The 21,097-nt window shown below is 27.4% G+C and overlaps 1 protein-coding gene across 1 annotated transcript in view; it reads left to right on the forward strand.

Annotated features, from left to right (window-relative positions):
* The window catches only part of LOC100212842 (protein VAC14 homolog), a 67,123-nt gene that overhangs the window by 22,489 nt on the left and 23,537 nt on the right, over positions 1-21,097 (forward strand). The window contains exons 5-10 of the mRNA XM_065820007.1: positions 2,724-2,831; positions 3,552-3,661; positions 5,893-5,999; positions 6,122-6,289; positions 11,982-12,175; positions 17,796-17,861. Of these exons, the coding sequence (XP_065676079.1) occupies positions 2,724-2,831; positions 3,552-3,661; positions 5,893-5,999; positions 6,122-6,289; positions 11,982-12,175; positions 17,796-17,861 (753 nt within the window). The remainder of the gene's footprint in view (positions 1-2,723; positions 2,832-3,551; positions 3,662-5,892; positions 6,000-6,121; positions 6,290-11,981; positions 12,176-17,795; positions 17,862-21,097) is intronic.

A 21,097-nucleotide genomic window follows, 5' to 3' on the forward strand; every position in this document is an offset into this window, starting at 1 on the left:
TTGTAATACAGAGTTATAGTAGAATTAGTAAAAAATAAGAAACTTTTCTTTTCAAAGGCAGATAAACAGTGCAGAGAGATTTTTTCCCTAAAAACCTTGGTGTTATATACCACGTAATATACCACGTAATATACCACGTAATATACCACGTAATATACCACGTAATATCACTATAACAATAATGACAATATGTTCAAGTTCGTAAGGTAGTAACTAAGAAGAAAGATTTTAAAAATAAATCAATAATGCATAACAAACTGCAAAGCTTTTTTAAAAACACAGTTGTTGCAAAAAAAAAAAAAAAATTACTAAAGAGAGACAATTGAGATTGCAAATGTTTTTAATTAGATTGGACTAACTGGTTGGTTTTTTAAATGTAATATCAAAAAATAAAATAATCAGTTTTTTATGAAAATACCAGTGTGAAAAAATAAATTGGTAATAATCTGTAATAAATCTATTTCTTAGTCATTGCCATGTCTTCCTATTAAATCTATTATTTAAAATTCACTTTATAATAAAATATATTAAATATTTTTAGAAATACATACGAAAAAGTAAAATATTCTTTTTGAATGTTATAACTGTTTTTTTTTTTGATTTGCACAAACTTATGTATATATAATATAAAATTATTATGCACTAAAGTATTTGATATATAATATAAAATTACTATGCGCTAACTTATTGGGTAATAACTTATTATGTAAATAAATTATATATTTTATATATTAATTATAATGAATTATATAAATTTTTCTTAATTGAAGCAAAGTGAAAAAATATTATTCACAATTAAATGTTCTGGTAAAATATCATAATTATAAAAGCACTTTTAATTTGCAACCTTTTACTTATTGTAATAATTCTTAAACTTCCTGCATTTCATTATAGTGAGAAATTAGAAAATATTTTTTTATAAGCAGTAAAAATCTTTATAGCTTTTTGTCAAATTTGTTATCAAATAAGCAAAATTATTAATAAATAAATGGATAGCTAAGGTAAAAACCTAAAGAAAATGCTTAAGAAGTTTTTTTACGGCCCTATAAATGACACTTGTTATGTATACATTCTTGTAGCATTAATGTTAATAATAATATAAAATCAAAGTTTTGTATTTAATTAGTAATTTATTTAATTAATAAATAGATAGCTTGCGCTAAAACTGATAGCTCTTTTAAAAAGCTTTTTAGAAGAACAGCTAGAATGGTTCGGCATATTTGTTTTAGGAGAGCTTTTTTCCACTCTTGCACTTGTTTACTCCTGCCGAGGCCTATATTATATATATATATATATATATATATATATATATATATATATATATATATATATATATATATATATATATATATATATATATATATATATATATATATACATATATATATATATATATATATATATATATATATATATCTGTATATATATATATATATATATATATATATATATATATATATATATATATATATATATATATATATATATATATATATATATATATATATATATATATATGTATATGTATATATACACACACACACACACACATATATATAGTTCTGCAGTTTGTAGCATTTGGTAGTACGGAAGGAAAAAAATGATTCTTATGCCAACAAATTCATCACTTTTAATTACTTTTGACTTTCGTCCAACATTTGTGTGATGTCAGAAAGTAAAAACCGTTAATTTAATTACAAATTAATCATTTTTTTAAAAAACCGCAAAAGCGCAAATTTAATTTACCAGAATGTTTTTAAAAACATTCTGAATGTTTTTAAAAACATTTTGAATGTTTTTAACAATATAAACAATGTTTTTATTTTTATTTTTTTTAATAAAATGTTTTTATTTTTATTTTTTTTACTGGAAATCATGCGTGGAGTGTGGCTACTTTGGCTATCTTATAGCCTGACTTGCAACAAAGTGGTGCTACATTGACTGACAAATAGCCTGACTCGCAATGGAGAGCTGCTATATTGACTGACAAATAGCCTGACTCACAACGGAGTGCTGCTATATCTACTATCTTTTAGCCTGACTCGCAAGGGAGTGCTGCTACATCGACTGAGAGTTTGGATGGAACAGGCAGACTATCAATTAATAAAAAAAGAAAATTCCGGTCTTGCATTTTAATTTTTACTTTTTGTCAACAAAATACGGAAAAACTTTCTGACAACCAGTTAAGAGTTGTAGATATATATATATATATATATATATATATATATATATATATATATATATATATATATATATATATATCACGGTTGTACTGAAATAAAAATATCAAGAGAAGGAACATCTGGCGGAAAATTTTTTTGTTTATTCACATTTCTCGATTGATATCAGCCGAAGGTTACCAAGACCAATGCTGATGCATTGGCTAAATATTCAATGCATCGGTGCATCCCTAACATATATATATGTATATATATATATATATATATATATCTATATATATATATATATATATATATTATATATATATATATATATATATATATATATATATATATATATATATATATATATCTATATATATATCTATATATATATCTATATATATATATATATATATATATATATATATGTATATATATGTATGTATGCATGTATTTATGCACAAAATAAAGACATAAGACATAATAAAGATATATGTAAATAAGCCTAAAGTACATATGTTATAAGCAGTTTTAAAAACATGTCTGATCTTTTTTGTTTAGGATGTTGTGACAGAAAGCTCGAACTTTGACTTAGTCTCATTTATTCCTATGTTAAGAGAGCGAATATATACAACAAATCCTCATGCAAAGCAATTTCTTGTTTCTTGGGTAAGTGAATTGACAATGTAAATAGGGAAGGGATAGATATAATGTATCTGCCCAAGGATAGAAAATTTTTTATAATTTTTTTTTTTAAAAAAACGCCTTTTTTATCGTTTTCTACAATTTTCAAATTTTTGAGATGTTTTGATTTGATTTTAACTTAAAATTTAAAAAAAGAAATTTTGTTGTTTGGTTTTTTAGAAAGCTTTTTTGTAACTTTTGTTTTAATCAGTTTAAATCTAAAGTGCTATTTAAATAATAAATTAAAATGAAAAATAAAAATAAAAAATAAATTGAAATTAAAAATAATAATGCAAAATAAATAAAAGTTACAGAATATAAGTAACCTCCTTATTTCTAATTTTTAAGCTTAACAGAACCATGTACATTAATGTCTATCTTATATTTGAAGTTTTTATAGTTTATTGTGAAAACAGAGTAAACATAAAACTATTGTTATGAAAACAGAGTAAACATAAAACTATTATTATGAAAACAGAGTAAACATACAACTTCCAGGGTTTTTAGAATTTTATTGAATAGCAAAAATATTGGTAACTATGTGGAAATGATGTTACCTTGGTAACTCTATGCTTATATAGGGGATCAAAAATGTATATGCAAATAAATTCAACTTGCTTATATAAGTTTTTTTTAACTTCTAAGTATTAATGAGAGAATGTTGCTTGTCAAAATAAAAAATGTTTTTAAATATTTTTATCTTAGCTTTCAGCATTGGATGCTGTCCCTGAGCTTGATTTGCTTGTGCATCTTCCTGAGTTTTTAGATGGGTTATTTAATATATTTAGAGACAAAAGTGGTGAGATTCGAAAGATGTAAGATTATTATTTTTTATTCTGTTTTAAGTTTTTAGAAGATTTCTTTAACATTTAAATATAAACTATTATATAACACTTATCTGCAAGATTAAAAGTTTATGTGCACAGTTATATAGAAGAGTCTGCATTTTTCAAGCTCACCTTGTGGTCTGTAGGAGTGACGAAATTTTGATTCTTTTTATGTTGTATTGAATTTTAAGTTCCAATGCAATTGTTAGTTGGCTCAGTTTGACAAAGCAGAACACAAAAAGATGGTTTAATAATATTTTTATGGAAATTATAGTTTTTATTTACAAACTAGTTTTTAATTTTACTTTATTTTTTTTTATTTCAATGTTTGCTTAATATAAGTCCTTATAATTATTGCTTTACAAAAAAGGTTTAAAAAAAATGATTTTAGAGGAAAAATAGTTATTGATTAATGCTGTCATGAAAATTAAACTCATTTATATTTTTTTTGCGTTAAAGGTGAAAAAAAAGGAACTATTTGAATAGTGAAATCAAGATATCTCACATAGGTTATGTGTAAATATGTATAAATTGCTTTAATTAAAGTATAGCAAATACATTTAAAAGTCTAAAATAATAGTAATAACCAAAACCATATTCTTCAGTTATCTTATTGTTAATTATACTGATTTTTTTTTCTTTGAATGTCATGTTTGAGTTTAAAGAAAATAATCACATAACAGGTGATGCATAAGTTATCGGACAAAATAAAAACGTTAATAACTTATTTTTAAATGAAAAAAAAAACGATTATATTTTTTTAAATAAAAATAAAATTTTTAAATAAAAATAAAATAATTTAATAAAAATAAGTTATTTTTTAAATGAAAAAATACCACCATCTGCAATTGATCTCAATTTTGCTCTGACACCTTTCATAAGCTATTATATATACTGTAATGTGTATATAATTTTTACAGTATATATATTATATATACTGTAAAAAATTTAAATCAATTTCTTGTAGTTTTACTTTAATTCAATCAATCAAAACTTGCTCTGTTGAAACTTGCCGATATCTCTTGTAAACCTTCTGTGATTGGTAAACCTTCTGTGATTGGTAAACCTTCTGTGATTGGTAAAATGGCCAAATGTTTTCAATTAGTTATGTTTAAGGCTCAATTGGGGGATTGGATTCTTTATCAACATAATAGACATATTGTCCATCCAATTTAGAGAATCTTTAGAATAATAAAAACTTGCTAAATCTGGCCAAAATGAATAGTTAAAGTCTCCATGATATTTGTGAATGAATGGAAGAAGTTGTTTTTCTAAACATTTATCAATATAAATCATTGAATTAATTTGCTACAGCCTTGGAAGTGTAAAACAATGGCTCGGACATACCACGCTCAGATATGGTTATCCACATTATAAATTTTTTTAGAAATTTCTCTTTTCCTATAAAACAAACACTTTCTGGGCATGTTTTTCTGTTTGTGTAGTATCAAGAATTTCCAGGCATGTTATCCCCTGCAAAACAAAATGACCAAATGACCAGAATGACCATTTTGCATCAAATGACCATTTTTTGCATCAATGACCAGAAGCGATTTTGTGTTATAGAGTTGGTAACTAGTTTCCTGCTTCTTTTCTTTGCCTATAATTGTTTTTCAATCGTGTATTTTCACGTTTTCTATATTTAATATTCATTTCTTTTTAACTGACAACCAATTGTCCATTGATTTACACCGAGTTTAAAACCTACTTTTCTCTGACTGACCCCTTTTCGATTGTTGACAACTCTTATTAATTTGGCTTTCTTTTCTCTAGTCCAGGATGTTGGACAACCAGGATGCTTTCTGTCATAAAAGAATTGAACATTTTCAAGTCTTTTTAGGTTCTCATATATTGTACTTCGAGTAATTCATTCCTTTTCAAAATCATTTACGATTTCTTTTTTTTTATATTAAATTTATTTACAAAAAACAAGTTGCTTTCGAAAAGATTCTCGTTCAGCTGCATTTAACCTCATTTTAAATAATTGTGTTTCAAATATTAAAGTTTATATTTTATAGAACGTTTATGCCTATGCATAAATCCACAAAAACAAATTATTATGCTCAAATAATTAAATTCAGATTTTTTTAAATTTATGCTCAAATAATTAAATGCAGATTTGTCCAATAACTTCTGCATCACCTGTTATTTAGTTGCCATAAGAAGAAAAATTTATATGATTTAAATAAATGGTTTAAATATTCAAAATAACTATTTAGGTGTGAGTTTATACTTGGAGAATTTCTAAAAGACATAAAAAAAAACCATTCAAATGTTAACTTTGCAGCAATGGTTAATAACTTAGTTCATCATTCACAATCAGAAGGTGAGTTAATTTTTGATACCTTTTTAATCCAAATTTATCATTTATGATAAAGAATGAAGTTTTTTTTCTATCAGAATTTGTTTAAAAGCAAATTCTGATAGAAAAAATTTACTTATTTTAAGATGAAGTAATACAGTACACTGCAATTACCTGGCTGAAAGAATTTGTTGCACTTTCTGGGCGTACTATGCTACCATTTTGTGCATTAATCTTGTCTTCTATTTTACCTTGTGTATCTTTTGATGCAAACAAACAACACATAAAAGAAGTTGCAAAGCATGTCAATCAAGGTAGTGAGTTTTTTCACTCAAGTCATTACTAAGAAAATTACAGGAAAAGATTTTTTAGAATCTTTATATTAATATATAATAGTTAATATTAATTTATATATTAGTTTTTATATTATTGCATTTATGGCAATGCCTTTTGCCACACTGCATCCATCTAACACACAGTAGACGTAATAAACATAATTTTCTACTAGTACGGTTAAACAATTAGTAGTAGAGGATCAAAATATGTATTAAGTGTTATATTTTTTTGTTAAAATTATTTATATTAAATTAATAATGATTTTAGTGTTAATAATACAAAACATCAATGTTACAACAATAATGCAGTTGTGATTGTGTATGCATTCATCACTCATACTTCTTTTTTTGTTTTTTTTGTTAATGATTTTTTAGTTTTTTTATGCTTATGCTTACCAGCCATTTTTGGTTGTTTATGTTTACTGGCCAGTAAACATAAATAACCAAAAATTTCATTCATTTTATTTACAACTAAAACAACAAGTTTTCTAGTTGTTACTTTTCTAATTATTTTAATTATTTTATGGATACTTTGAAAATCCAGATTTTAAAGTACTAGTATTGTAAACACCAGGGGTTTTTAATGTTTGGACAATGTCAAATTTCACTGGGAACAAAAGCTACTTGTGGGATAATATTAGCATTGAAGGGATAGATTTCTGAAAATCTGAATCCTGATATGGCATTTACTTTTGGAGTGGTATGCAGCCATGCTCATACAATTTTATTTTGTCAGTGATTTTTCATGAAAGTTTCGTTGGAAATCGTAAATGACAGCATTCCATTAAGTTTTTAAACAGTTTGTTGAGAGGTTGAAGTTCATGACTGCAATGCTTCATAGAAGACAAAGCAGATGTTGAACTTTTTGATGTTCTCTATTACAATAATACCCAAATAACTGAAATAAAAGTTAGATTTTAGTAATGCTTTTTTTGGTGTTTTTAATTGCATTAGCCTTCCATAACTCAAACTTTCACATTTCCGTGGAACAATATCAGGATGCTTTCGGAGAAATCTTAGCCAGAAATTTTTATTTATTAATTTATTTATTAATTTGTTTTATTAACAGATTAGTTTTATTTTGATTATTTAATATAGATTTTTGAACAAAATTGATTTTGATTAATATTTTATGATTCAAATTTAAATTAAAATCAAGTAAAAAAAGTTCTGACAATTTTATTCTTGAAACGATGTGACAATTTTTTTTTCAGAACAAAGTTGTTCTGTTATTCAACCGAATCCTTTTTCTTGAAAAAGTAATATTTTAAGTTTCAATCTGCTTCTTCTGTTTTAGGAAATTTGCACTTTTAAACTAATTTGTGTTTTGATTACCTATCTTTTCTTGGCAGCCAGTCTCTGAGAGCTTTTTGAGGAATGTTTCGAGGAATGAGAGTTTTTTAAGGAATCTTAATAATTAATTAAATGTTGATAATAATTTCTGCTGCTACTAAATTTCCAGATCTAACAAAATAAAGTCAAAAAAATTTTCAAACTTTTTTGAACTTTTTCCTCTAATAGTTATTACTTAGTCAACAACAAAAATATTTTTTGACAATTTATTTATGAAAAAATAATAAACGCAGTTATATAAATTACATCTCTCACTAACCTCAATATTACACTTCACTTCATCTTTTTGTAATTTCTAAGTAACTTTTGAGTATAAAGATTTAAATATTTTAAAAGATTTTCAACACAAAATGACATGTATATTTTGGTGTTGTGTGTTTAAAAGCATTTATAACATGCTTCATTCAAATCCTTATTTAGGGAGATACGCATCCTCACTCTTTTCACTGAAGTTTTTCTTCTTTTGACCATCCAGGCCATGTTTGCTTTTTAATGCCATATTTCTTTTGATATAGATACAGATGATACATGGATATAATTATAGGAAAAATCAAGAAAAAATGCTCTAGCCAGAAAATTCTACGTTTTTTATTTGTATTTTTCAATTACAGATATCAGGCAAATTGCTGCAGAAAAATGGTATTATATCTTTACCTGAAGAAAAAAAAGAAAAAAAAAATAGATTTTTGATATAGATACAATATTGATTCTCTTATTGAGTTCAATTAGTATTATGTATTCTGCTGTTATAGTTCTACTTGTTTGCAACCTTTAACATTTTTAATAAATAAAATTTTTTCAAAAATTAACCAAATCTAAGATGTCAGTTAAACAGTTAAAACCTTTAGTTTGTTAAATTTTATTAGATGCAAAAGATATTTACCTTTTAAACATTCTAAGTTTTGAATTTTTTTTTGATATTTTTAAATTGTTAATATAGTTAGTCAAATATTAGTGAAAATGTTATGTTTAATTTTAGTAATATTTGACACAAAGGTATTTTATTTTCAAGCGTTCAAGTTCGGAATTTTTTGTTGTTGTTATTATTTGCTCTTATATACAATTCAAAATAAAAGTCCTAGTTAAGCAAAGTTTTTTGCCTTACTCATTATTTTCTGAATAAACGTCACAAAAATAGTTAGATATTTTCTGAACAAGCTTTTAAAAAAAAAAAAGACTTGTGAAGGAATGGTATCAGCATTCCTGTGCAGAACCCAAAGTTGTTTATGTACATAGTACATTAATAAAAAATTATTTTCAATAAAAAAAATTATTTTACATTATTTTCAAAATCCAAGATTAGCAAAAGCTACAAATGAAAACCATAATTTTCATGTTATCACATTTTGAATAACATCAACTCTGGCTGTAATGTTTCTTTTCACAACACAACGATCATATTGATGCATAATAATCTCCTGAATAATTGCTTCTATCACTTTTCCAGGAATTAATGTTAAGGAGACTGGTCTGTAGTTTGAAACCAAATGTCTTTTTTAAAAATTGGTGTAACATTTGATATTGTAACATGATATTAAAAGATAGTGTAAATATTCCAAAATAAAAAAGTTTTTGCTTAACATAAAACTGCTGAACGTATGCAAATCACCATTTTGTACATAAAATGCGAGTTGCTTAACGCTTTCTTAACACATTTTCTTAACCAAGACCTGCACATGATCAGTTTTGAATTCATAAATGTGGAAAATTTTTGCCATAAACCTGTTCTTTTTCAATTTGCTTTATGCGTCTCCCTTTGATGGATTATTCTTGTCTCCGTTTGATGGATTATCCTTGTCTTCGTTTGATGGATTATCCTAGGTACAGATAGCGACTAACAATATTGATTTTGAGTGGTATCATGCTGTTATCTTCCAGTGGTTGTTCTTCTAGTGGAACAGTTCTTTTCTTCCAATGTGACTCTTTTTTTTTTTTTTTTAAACATTTTTGCTTCCAACAAGGCTGCAAGCAACCACAAATTAAAGTTGGAAGTTACTGGAAGAGAAAAAATGAAGATTGTAGAGCAAGATAATGATTGACGGACGACTTAAAGGATTGCAAATTATATGAATGTGGAAAGCAAGATGAAGGAAGTGAATTTCAAAGAGCTGATGTTTGAGGACAAAAACTAGATAAATAGGCGTTTTTGGAGCACCTAGAAACAGTCACAGAAAAAGCATGAGACTTAATTGAATGACGAGTAACACGATAATGAATTTTAGTAGATGGCACAGGAGACGCTAGCTCTTTAGAGCAGTGCCCATTATAGTATTTGTAGAAAAGAGAAAGAGAAGCAACATAATGACGATGTGATAATGGTTGGAGGTTGGCTGCAGGAGCAGGTCCAACTATGTTTACAATGCATTTTTGCACCTTGTCTATAAGAGAAAGGGCATCATTAGCAGATCCGCCCCAGATATGGCAACGGTATTCCATACAAGGCCGGTTTTGAGATTTATAGAGATAAAGAATAGAATCTGAAGTAAGAAAATGTAGAGCTCAATAAAGAGATGCAACCTCAGCAGATGCTAATTTTGCAACAGATTTAATATATGGTTTCATATTCTCATAAAATCTCTCAGACTCATAAAATCATTCAAAATTTTTCATTCAGATTGTCTTGTTTCTTTTAGTAGTAGAAACACTTATCTTATAGTTTCAGAGATTTCGAAAAATATCCAGAACATTCCAGAAAATTCTAGAAAGTTTCATAAAGTTTAAGAAAATTCTAGGCTTCAGAGTCATAATGCTACTGCCTGCAAATACTACTTATATACCAAATGTTGTGTTGTTTGTGATCTTTTTTGAAAATTAATCAGAATAAAACTCATTTTCATTACTTTGGAGCAAAAGTTAATCAATTTATGGCACAGGAAATTAATTATTTTACAAAAAATTATAAAGTTATAACTCTAGTGTGTGAGTGTGTGTATATATATATATATATATATTTATATAGTGAACGGAAACTTTCAGCTTCGGCCAATATTTCGGCCGAAACCGGAATTTCTGCTTCAATAATTTTTTTACTTTTCCTGTTTCGGCCGAAATTTCGGTTCAAACCGCAACCGAAATGAGCCGAAACTTTTATAAGATTTTTTTTTAAGTTTTAATTTAGAGGGAAATCATGGCGGTTTCCTAATTATATTCGTTTGTTAGTAAATCAATTTTTAATTATAACAATTGTAGAAATTTTAATTGAAATCACGTTACATAATAGTTTTAAATTACTATTCTTAAAATCATTCTTAAAATGAATTAACATTTAAGTAAAGCAACCCAAACCAATAGTTTCATCAATAGTTTCTCAGTGCTAAATTTTACAATGGAAAATAATCGATAAAAAACTGGTTTATAGAATCATTTTACCGTGACAGGTAGTGATTTCAAACACGGAACTTGCAATATCTGCAATTTGAAAGTATCTCGTGGATCGCACAATCTAAAACTTCAATCACTTAGCGGACTTTCATCACATTTAAGAAGTCATTTACTCTAAAAAATCTCCTAACTGAAAAAGCAATACTCACAACTACCGGCAATCCTGAAAATATACCAACATCAGATCAAGTTGAGCTTATTACAGTTAAAAAAAGAACAATACCTTTATTTGACACCAGAACAAAACAACAGAGGGCTGAAATGTTGCAATTTGCAATGCCTGGTTGGGTTGACAAAATCTCAAAAATTGATTCAAACTCCAAAGAAGGTCTGAAGTTTCATAGATTTATATTAGAAAACAACATTAAAAGCAAAGTTTGGTTTTGCAAAAGTAGCAAAGAGATTCCTACGACCTCGACCAACATCTACCGAAGTAAAAAGGTTGTTTTTAACTGCTGGAGACATTCTTTCAAATGAAAGAAACAGACTTTTGCCAGAAAACATGAAAAAAAAAAGTATTCCGCAGAGAAAATACTTCAATTATTACCTTTAATTATTGAAATTATAGTTTTTATCAAACTATGTTTCATGGTGATTGCTTAGATATATGTAAAATAGTTTTTTTTGCTTTAATTCGGTGATCATAAAAGGTTCAGGGATTTTAAACTTTCTTTTTCAAATTTCGAAAATTTTCGGTTCAGTGAAGCCGTAGCCGAAACCGAAATTTCGGTTTTGGGTATGGCTTCACTGAACCGAAATTTCGGTACTTTCGGTTTCGGCTCAAATTTCGGTTTCGGTTGATCACTATATTTATACACACACATATATGTAATTTAATATAATATAGTGTAATTATTATTATAATAAATTTTTTTTTGTTTTTATTGTAATTTTGGGTACTATTTATAATTTTAATTTGTTGTTATTATAATTGTAGGTTTAATGCGGTTAATTACTACTGAAGATGATATTGATGTTACTGAAACAGAACAATCTTCAAAGAGAGTTGGACAGCTTGACTTGGGTCGTCTTGTAGAAGTGCTTACACGACAAATATCTCATAAACAAATAAACACAAGAATTGCAGTATTAAGATGGGTGTTACAGTTGCATATGAAAACACCAAATAGGGTTAAATTTTTTAAACTTTTTTTTGATATTGTAAATTATATTATTATTTTAGTTTTCAGTATTTTTTATATTGCAGCCATTGTTAACAGTAAGTGTTTTTCAAGACACACTTCAACAGTCTTGTAATGATTTATTTGCCATTGATTAAGTAATGCTTTGAATGAATTTACTAAAAATGATTATTATATTAGCATATTTATAATATTAAGTAGTAACATTCTTCTTTCAGACCTTTCAAGTTCGCAATTTTAAAAGTTTCTTTTGACTTTTTTCTAGATTTATTATATAATAATTAAATACGCTATGTTAACACATTACTTCCGGGTATATTTTGCAATGGCTTTGTAAAGATAAATATAAGGTTGATTTTAACTTTGAATTTTCAAACAATAAAATATGGATGAAACACAGAAGTACAGAAAAAAAAACCCATGTTATTTCACCATTCTGTACTAGTATGGGACAAGCATTCAAGTAATATCCTTCAGAAAATGTAGTAACATGTGTCCCGCATTCAAGCATCAGTCATCAGAAAACAATTTAGTACGTGTCTGGCATGCAATGTGTTAAATAATTTTTGACTTCATTTCATCCACACCCAATATAATACTACAGATTTCATTGTAGTATTATATTGGGTGTCGATGAAATCCCTCAGTCACAAAATTTGTAACTAGGGATGTCATCTTATAGTAGTCATTTATAGACACTCAGGATGACATCCTCGATCACACATTTGTAACAGAGAATACACTGGATTTCATCTAGGAGTTGTCATCATTGATGGAGACAGGATGACATCCTCAATCACACATTCACACACATATAACTTTTAGCATTAATTACTCTTTAATTCTTCAATTAATTTTTATTTGTTGAAAAATAAATAAATTAAAAAAGTAAGTATAATAAAAAACAGTTAAAACCAAATAAATTAACAAGAATTCTGCTTATAATTTATAAAAGCAACATTTCATAACATAACAAATGTTAAATTTTATTTAAAACAGGCTTTAATGTTCATATTTTTGGTTTAGGTTTGTAACTATTGGTTAGGTAGTATGAAAGACTTAAGTTTAATGATGCAGTAGCCTTTTAAAGCTTTTTAAGTTTTGTATCTGTAAATATACAAAATCTCTCTTCAAATGAGGTATACTTTATTTTTGTTTAAATGAGGTATTATATTTTGTTTCTTCTAACAAACTTTAGTAGCTTATGACTCATTATTTTGTTAAGTCACATCTGTTAAGTTACATCTGTTGATAGTGTTTGTTTCTTCTGTTAATTCGCATTTTTTCACAAATTGTTTCCTTGGTGATTAAAAATGTTATATTTATTCTTTTTCTGCACTTGGGAGTTCTCTCTTCTAAATTTGTTTTCCTGATTCATATAATTTGAAGATATTCAAATCTTTTGGCCAGCTTTCTTGCTTTAAAAAAAGAAAAAAAAAAAGAACTTTCTTAGTCTAGATCTTTTAAATGAAACATGAACACAAACAAATTCAGAACACAGTCCGTTCGTTATATTAAGAAACATTGCTCATGGATCTTGGTATAATCAACAGATTTTTGTTGATTAGCAAATATTTTTATTTGCCAACCAACAAAACACACTTAAAAAACATGCATCACCACTCTATGATTCTCTCATGGGTGAACTGAAATTTAAATAAATATTCAATTGAATCTAGTAATAACATAGTTTATAATAATATTATACTAAATAATAATTTAAATAATAATTCAAAAAAATATATAAATAGGTTATATTGCGTGTTTAGATAAGCAGACTGATGTCATAATGAAATAGCCTGCTGCCTGGGGCTTCGGTACATACATCAAATGACTAAATAAGAGATCACATGCAAGAAGTGCTACATCAACTAAGGGTTTAGGTTGGGGCAGCAATCATTTTTTTCATGATTCTTTGTTTTTTTCTTCTTTTCTGAAAAACCTATATGGAATAAAATAAGCAACAAAAGTTGGCTAATGTAGGGGAGATGGGGGCACCTTGATCCTTTTCAGGGTTTATGGTTGATTACTTGAAAACCATTGCAGACAACACTACTATTTTCAATATTTTAAAAAGAATATTTATTTCTTTATTCAAATCAACAAGCTAATTTTGGTACAAATAATATTTAGTAAGCTAAAACTCAACTTTATAACATCACCTACAAAGGATCACGGTGCCCCGTATATGGAGCACCTTGATCTGCACTATGGGACACTTTGATCCTATAAACAGTTTTTTACAAAATCAATAAAATGTTGGCAATAAAGCATAATTAAAAAGATAGTTCTGCACATTTCTGCTGAGAGGTTCACATTTAAAGTTTAGTGCAACAGTTTTTTCATCAGAAATCTTAAGAAATGTTTGCAAAAACTGAAAAATCTCTGATAAACTCATATAGTTGCTCACTGACAGAGATGAATTTATATGATTTTAAATTTTCTCTTTTCAAATATTTAAGCATTCGCACATTTTCTTCTTCACAGATTTGTCCAACATAAAGAATCGTTTTCTTTTTCGTATCAAATTTAACAACAACAAAATCCTCCATATTCAGTGCATCAAAGTCAAAGTTCAGGTATGATGATTCAACTATCTAGTGAGAAGATATCACATCAAGATTATTTTCACTGTCATCACTTTCAAGTGGTGGTAGGCCATCAATATTATCAGAATCATCGGAAAGTTCCATTGGCTCATTGTCTTCAACAGCTGCACTTGTAGCATTTTTTTTCTTGATACGTTTTATCTTTCGAAGTCTCAACTCTTCCTTAAACTCATCATCGGGTTCTTCAAACTGAAGTCTTGTAGGAGCACTTTTTGTTTTAGGTTTTGTTGTGGTCTTTTTTAAATTTTTCTGAACATTTGAAACTTTTTTTTTGGTCGGTTTTTTTGTTTTGTTTTTTTCTTTTGCTAAACAAATCTCATTTCGAACAGGAGTGTCTGTCAAAATTCTTGTTTTTTGTTGCCTACTTTTAAATTGTTTTTTTCTGGGTGGAGCCTTCAGAAAGGGTCTCAGAACTTCAGGTGTTATGACAGATAATCCTGCTTTGGCAACAGATGGTCCTGCTAATTCAGAAGAGTCTCACTCATCCAAGCTAGCCATTTCCATTTAGATTTTCATTGGGGTTCGATACAATAGTTTCTGCAATATCTGCAATGATTTCTGGATGTTCAACAGTAGGAGGAGTAGGTTCTGCACGGTCACTGATGCTGCCAGAAATTCGTCATCTGTGAAAATGTCCGGGTTAAATGGTGTGATTCCGGCAACTTTAAATTCTGACTCAATGTTTGATTTTGTAAAAAATTTACCATATGCTTCACACACAATCGGAACAATGTCATAAATAGTCATCAGTCTCGGACTGCTGACTAGCCAATTGCCACATGCTGCATTATAATACCTCTTCAGAGGCCCATACACAGATCTGTCCAACGGTTGCAGCTTGTGACTAAAGTGTGGTGGAAAACTAAGCATAGTTATTCTGTTTTCTCTCGCCAAATCGAGGACTGCCACAGATATATGACTCTCGTGGTTGTCTAACACAAGAAGAACTTTGGACTCTTTCAAACAGTGCGAATGTTTGATGAAATGTTTTAACCATTCGACAAAGATCTCTGATGTCATCCAACCAGATGGATTAGCAAATCCTACGCATCCAGATGGGCCATCTTTGATCATGAAATCCCGAAACTTCACCCTCGGAAAAACGTACAGTGGTGGTATCAAATTGCTGATTGCATTTACAGCACAGCAAGCTGTCACGAGAGTTCCTCTTTCTGACGATGTTATACTACCTACTTGTTTGACACCTTTACTAGCATTAACTTTGACAGGTTTTTGTACGGTTGTTAGTCCCGTTTCGTCTACATTGTAAATGCTTCCTAAACCAAACTGATGACATTCCGCACTTCCCGGAGATTCCGAAAAAATTCACTAACAGTGAATCTGTTGAATGCTGTCGCTCTTGCAAAGCTGGTGGCTTCTGGTGCTCGTAGAGATAATTCTGGTTTTCTTTTCATAAAGCTCTGTAACCAATCGATGCCTGCCGTTTTGTTCTTGATCCATGAATCCGGACAAACTTTATTATTAGCAACAGCCATTTCATATGCTAATTTGCAAATTGTTTTCGTTGAAAGGCTATAGTTCAACTTCGACGCTTGAAGCAAATAATTTGATAACGAATCTTCCTCTTCTTCAGTAAAGACCTGTCGTGTATTAAATCTCGGTTTAAATGTAATATCCGGATTAAGCCGTTGCTTTTTAACATATCTTTTCAATGTCATACGATCGACACTAAACTCTTGAGCAACTTGGTTATCAGGCCTGTTTTTCAATAAAACTTCATTTACAGCGGCTCTCATTGTTTCTGGAGGTATCATTCCTCTATCTGTCTTTCAAATTCTACTTCTTACCATTTTCAGTCAATGCCAAATCTAAAATATTGAAAACAAATTCAAAAACATTTTTAGGATTTGATGCAATATGATACAAATTAATGTCTATCAAAAATTCAACAAATTTAAATCGAGTATTATTACTATATCTTTAAAGAATAATTTTACCTTTTTATCTAAATATTGTTAATTTTATTTATCTAGCAAATAAAAATATTAGTTCTTATTGCAATGAATGCATTTCAATAGTTATTTTAATGTAATCAAATACACAAAAACCAGATCAAATTAAACATATATTATTATAATTTTAGTATAAGGCACCTTGATCCTCAGATCAACCAGCCCCATGTTAGAGAGATCAAGGAACCCCTATAGGTATACATCATGTAACAATGGCTGTATCTCGCCGATAAATAACATGCGACCCCAAAATCATACCATAAAATATAGGTCAATAAAACACATAGGGACTCCAGTTGATATTTTACAAATATTTAACATAGCAACAAAAATATATAAATAATTCTCATGTTCATCAAATTTACCTTTTATCGCGAAAATCAAACTTTTATTTCTTAAAATTGTAAAATTATTATTTTTGCAAAACAACAACGAAAATAAATTGCTGGAAGTCTATGCGGACAGCAACTTATGACGTCACGCAGATAATTATTAATAGATGATGTAGCGCAAAAAGATCAAGCTGCCCCACAGATCTCCATCTCCCCTATATCTTTATGCACTATAGTAGATAGATGCAAATTATTATGTTTATGAGTGCAATGTTTTTTTCTATTTTTTCATTTATAATGCACTATTTTGAGATAATTGATAAACTTTTGGATAAAACACATTTTTGGTTGATCAAACAAATCGGTTTAAACTTAAATTTCCTTAGTACACAAACTATACAGTTTGGTTAGAATCATCAAACTTAAAAGTTCAAGATTAAGTTAAGAAATCAAGATTAGAAACATCAAAGTTGGCTTTATAAATCTTATTTCAAATGGACAATATATTTATAATGACAATGCAACAATATCTATATTGTTTCTTGATCAAAATTCAATTTAAAAATCACCAATATGTAAGCAAAAATATATATTGCAGACATCATATAACAGTACATTTTTTAGTTTTTTGGTTTTATGAATAATTGAATAATTTTTAATATAAAGTTATTTACTTTGTTTGATTCTTTTGACAGCTTTTCCGCCATATTGAGCAGTTGTTTCCTGCTTTAATAAAGACACTTTCAGATCCTTCTGACGAGGTTTGTTTTGCTCATTTTTATTTTTATTTTTGTTATAATTTAGTCAAAAAATTCTTCCAGTTTATGTTACATTAGTATTTGAGTTAAGTTTGAAAAATTTCAAAAACTATAAACTAAGTTATAAGCTTACAGCTTTTGTATTACTGTTTACTATTGGTAATATTTTATACTTGTTACTACTGGCAACATTTTTCTACTGGTAACATTTGTGTTATAATCATAAAAATATAAATGTTACCAGTGGTTACCAGTGGTAACAAGTAACTACTATACTTTGTATTTTTTATACTTTTCTCAATTACGTTGTAATTGAGAAAAGTATAAAAAATACAAAGTTCTTTGTATTTTGAATTTTGCAGTCCTAATGTACTTTGTAATTTAAGACTGGAAATAATAATATAATATCAATAAAGTATAAAAAGTCATGAAAAAGGCATGTTTGTGAAATATTTAATTGAGATTTCAGATGAATAATAAATAAGTCACAAATAGTTTGTTTACATAAAAATTTAAAATTTAAATTTAAACAATGTCATTAAAAATCATTGCAATATTCCGTTAAGCACCGACTTGGATGTTTTCCATATTTAAAATCATTGCGTTATGCGTGGTCATATGTTGTACAGTGCGTGTATAATCAACTCCCATTATTGAATTTTTTGCCGCAGTAACAATTCTTTCTAAATACTGCATTCGTTGTTCCATAATCCCAGCACTGAACGTTCCATGTCACGCTCACGTGGAATGAATAAAGGTGGAATGCGAATAACATTTTTAACATTTATTTTTATTTTGGATCAGATAGCTTCCACTGGGTTTAACATTGAGCTGTAGGGTCCTAATCCTAACAACTGAGCCGGTGAATTTTCAAACACTCTTTCCAAACGAGCATGACATGGAACATTGTCTGTTATGATGACCGAATTCTCTAAACGAATCCTGGATGTAACCCACTGGTTAAATAAAGCCAACATCCACTCATTACAAGAATTTGCTTTAAATGATCCTCTACGAGTTTCCATCATGACGACATTTGTTGTTGATATAGCTGCAATCAAATGTATGTTTGCACCTTTTGAAGAAGGTATTTTCCTTATTGCTCTTTTCCTCTTTTTGGCACGTCCTTGCGTTTTTCTACAAAAAAGATTAAAATTTGTTTCATCCAACCAAATTATCTGTTGACCATTTGTGATGCGTTCGTTAATGTTCCAAACATATTCAGCTCTTTTTTGATTTTATTACTATTTATTGTAGAAGGCTCTTTGTGCACTTTTTTAAATGAAAATAGTCTGCTTTCGAGGTAATTGGCAATTGTGGTTGTGCTGATGCTAATATTAAATTGTTTAAATATCCTTGTTTTAATGGCCACCAATGTCAACTGACAGTCACTTTCAATCCATGTTAGTGTTTCTTTGATTTGATCATTGGTGATTTTTTTTTGGCTTAAAACTACCTCTTGCAATAAAATTTAAATTTCCGCTGTGTACCCAATTGTATGCTGTCTAATATTTCACACCTAAAGTTTGCGCCAGAGTAACCCAATCGTCGTTTCTCTCAGTACATTCAATTACTCTTCTTCTATCATTTGATGAAGATAAAATGTAATGTTTTCTTTCAACTTGTTCAGTTGTATGTATTTCATGTCTACAAATTGGACAAGGTGGTACTGGTTGTTCCAGAAGTGGTTGTAAACAAATTTGGTGTAATAAATGCTTGCACGGATTCAATTTAATAACAGACTTTCTATTCATAGTGTATTGACAAATAACATTGACAAATATCTTTCAATTCCATTGCTGTATTACTGTATTGCTGGTGAATACAAATGCTAAGTTTAATATTATTAACTTATTAAAGTGCATGTCCAAGAAGATCTTTTATAATGACCTTAAAGCTTACATTGAATTTGCAATTACAAACAATGTATTCTCATTTATATATTACGATTTCTTAAATACAACTTTTGTTTTTCAAATTACATATTGCCATTTCGTATTTATATGTTGGCTTTCTCAATTACATTTTAAAATTTCTTAATTATATGTTGTGTTTTTTTAATTACATATTGTGACTTCTAAATTACATGTTGTATTTCTTAATTACATCTTACTTTTCTTAATTACAACTTTCAAGTTCTCAATTACATCTTGAAAAGGTGTAGTAATATTTAATTTTACCACTGGTTACATTTAAATTTTTTATACCATCATGATTCTTGAAGCACCTGGAAGTACTGTGCTGTGGAAGTATTGTGGTTTTGCCTTGTTTATTAAGCTTAATAAAGTAATTTTAAAATGTTAATTAATAATTTTAAAATGTTTTTTACACTTAAGAAAATATGAAAAATGCAAACCATGAGTGTTATAACCCTGAGTATATGTATATGTAAAAAGCTCTTAAATTAAAAATTATCTACAAAGTTTGACAAAATCAATCTTTATATATATATGTATATATATTTTTTTAATTATTTGCTCTATAACTCTGAAACACGAACCTCCACAAACAAGGCTGCTGCTGCTGCGCGGAGAATTAAGTTAAGTGCGGTACTACCAGGGATGTGGTAGGGATCTAAATTATTTTTATTGATTTCAAATATGAAGTCAAATTAAAAAACAACATTTTTAAGTATATAAATTGAAATAGATGTAGTTAAAAACACTGAATATTCACATCATTTTATATGAGAAGTTCATTATGATACGATAACAAAACATAGATAATTTAAATGATATTTTTATACTATGTAAAATTTCACATTTATGTGATATTTTAAATTGTATGAAAATATATAATATATATATTAGTTTTAAATTTCTTTAACTTTTTTATGTTATTATACTTTAAAAAGGAATAGTATGTGTGTATATATATATATATATGTATATATATATATATATATATATATATATATATATATATATATATATATATATAATATGCATATATATATATATAATATACATATATATATATATATAATATATATATATATATAAAATGCATATATATATATAATATACATATATATATATATATATATAATATATATATATATTTATATATATATAATATGCATATATATATATATATAATATATATATATATATTTATATATATATATATATATATATAATATATATATATATAATATACATATATATATATATATATATATATATATATATATATATATATATATATATATATATATATATATATATATATATATAATA

This window comes from Hydra vulgaris, chromosome 15 (assembly GCF_038396675.1).
Source record: "Hydra vulgaris chromosome 15, alternate assembly HydraT2T_AEP".
Classification (NCBI taxonomy): domain Eukaryota; kingdom Metazoa; phylum Cnidaria; class Hydrozoa; order Anthoathecata; family Hydridae; genus Hydra; species Hydra vulgaris.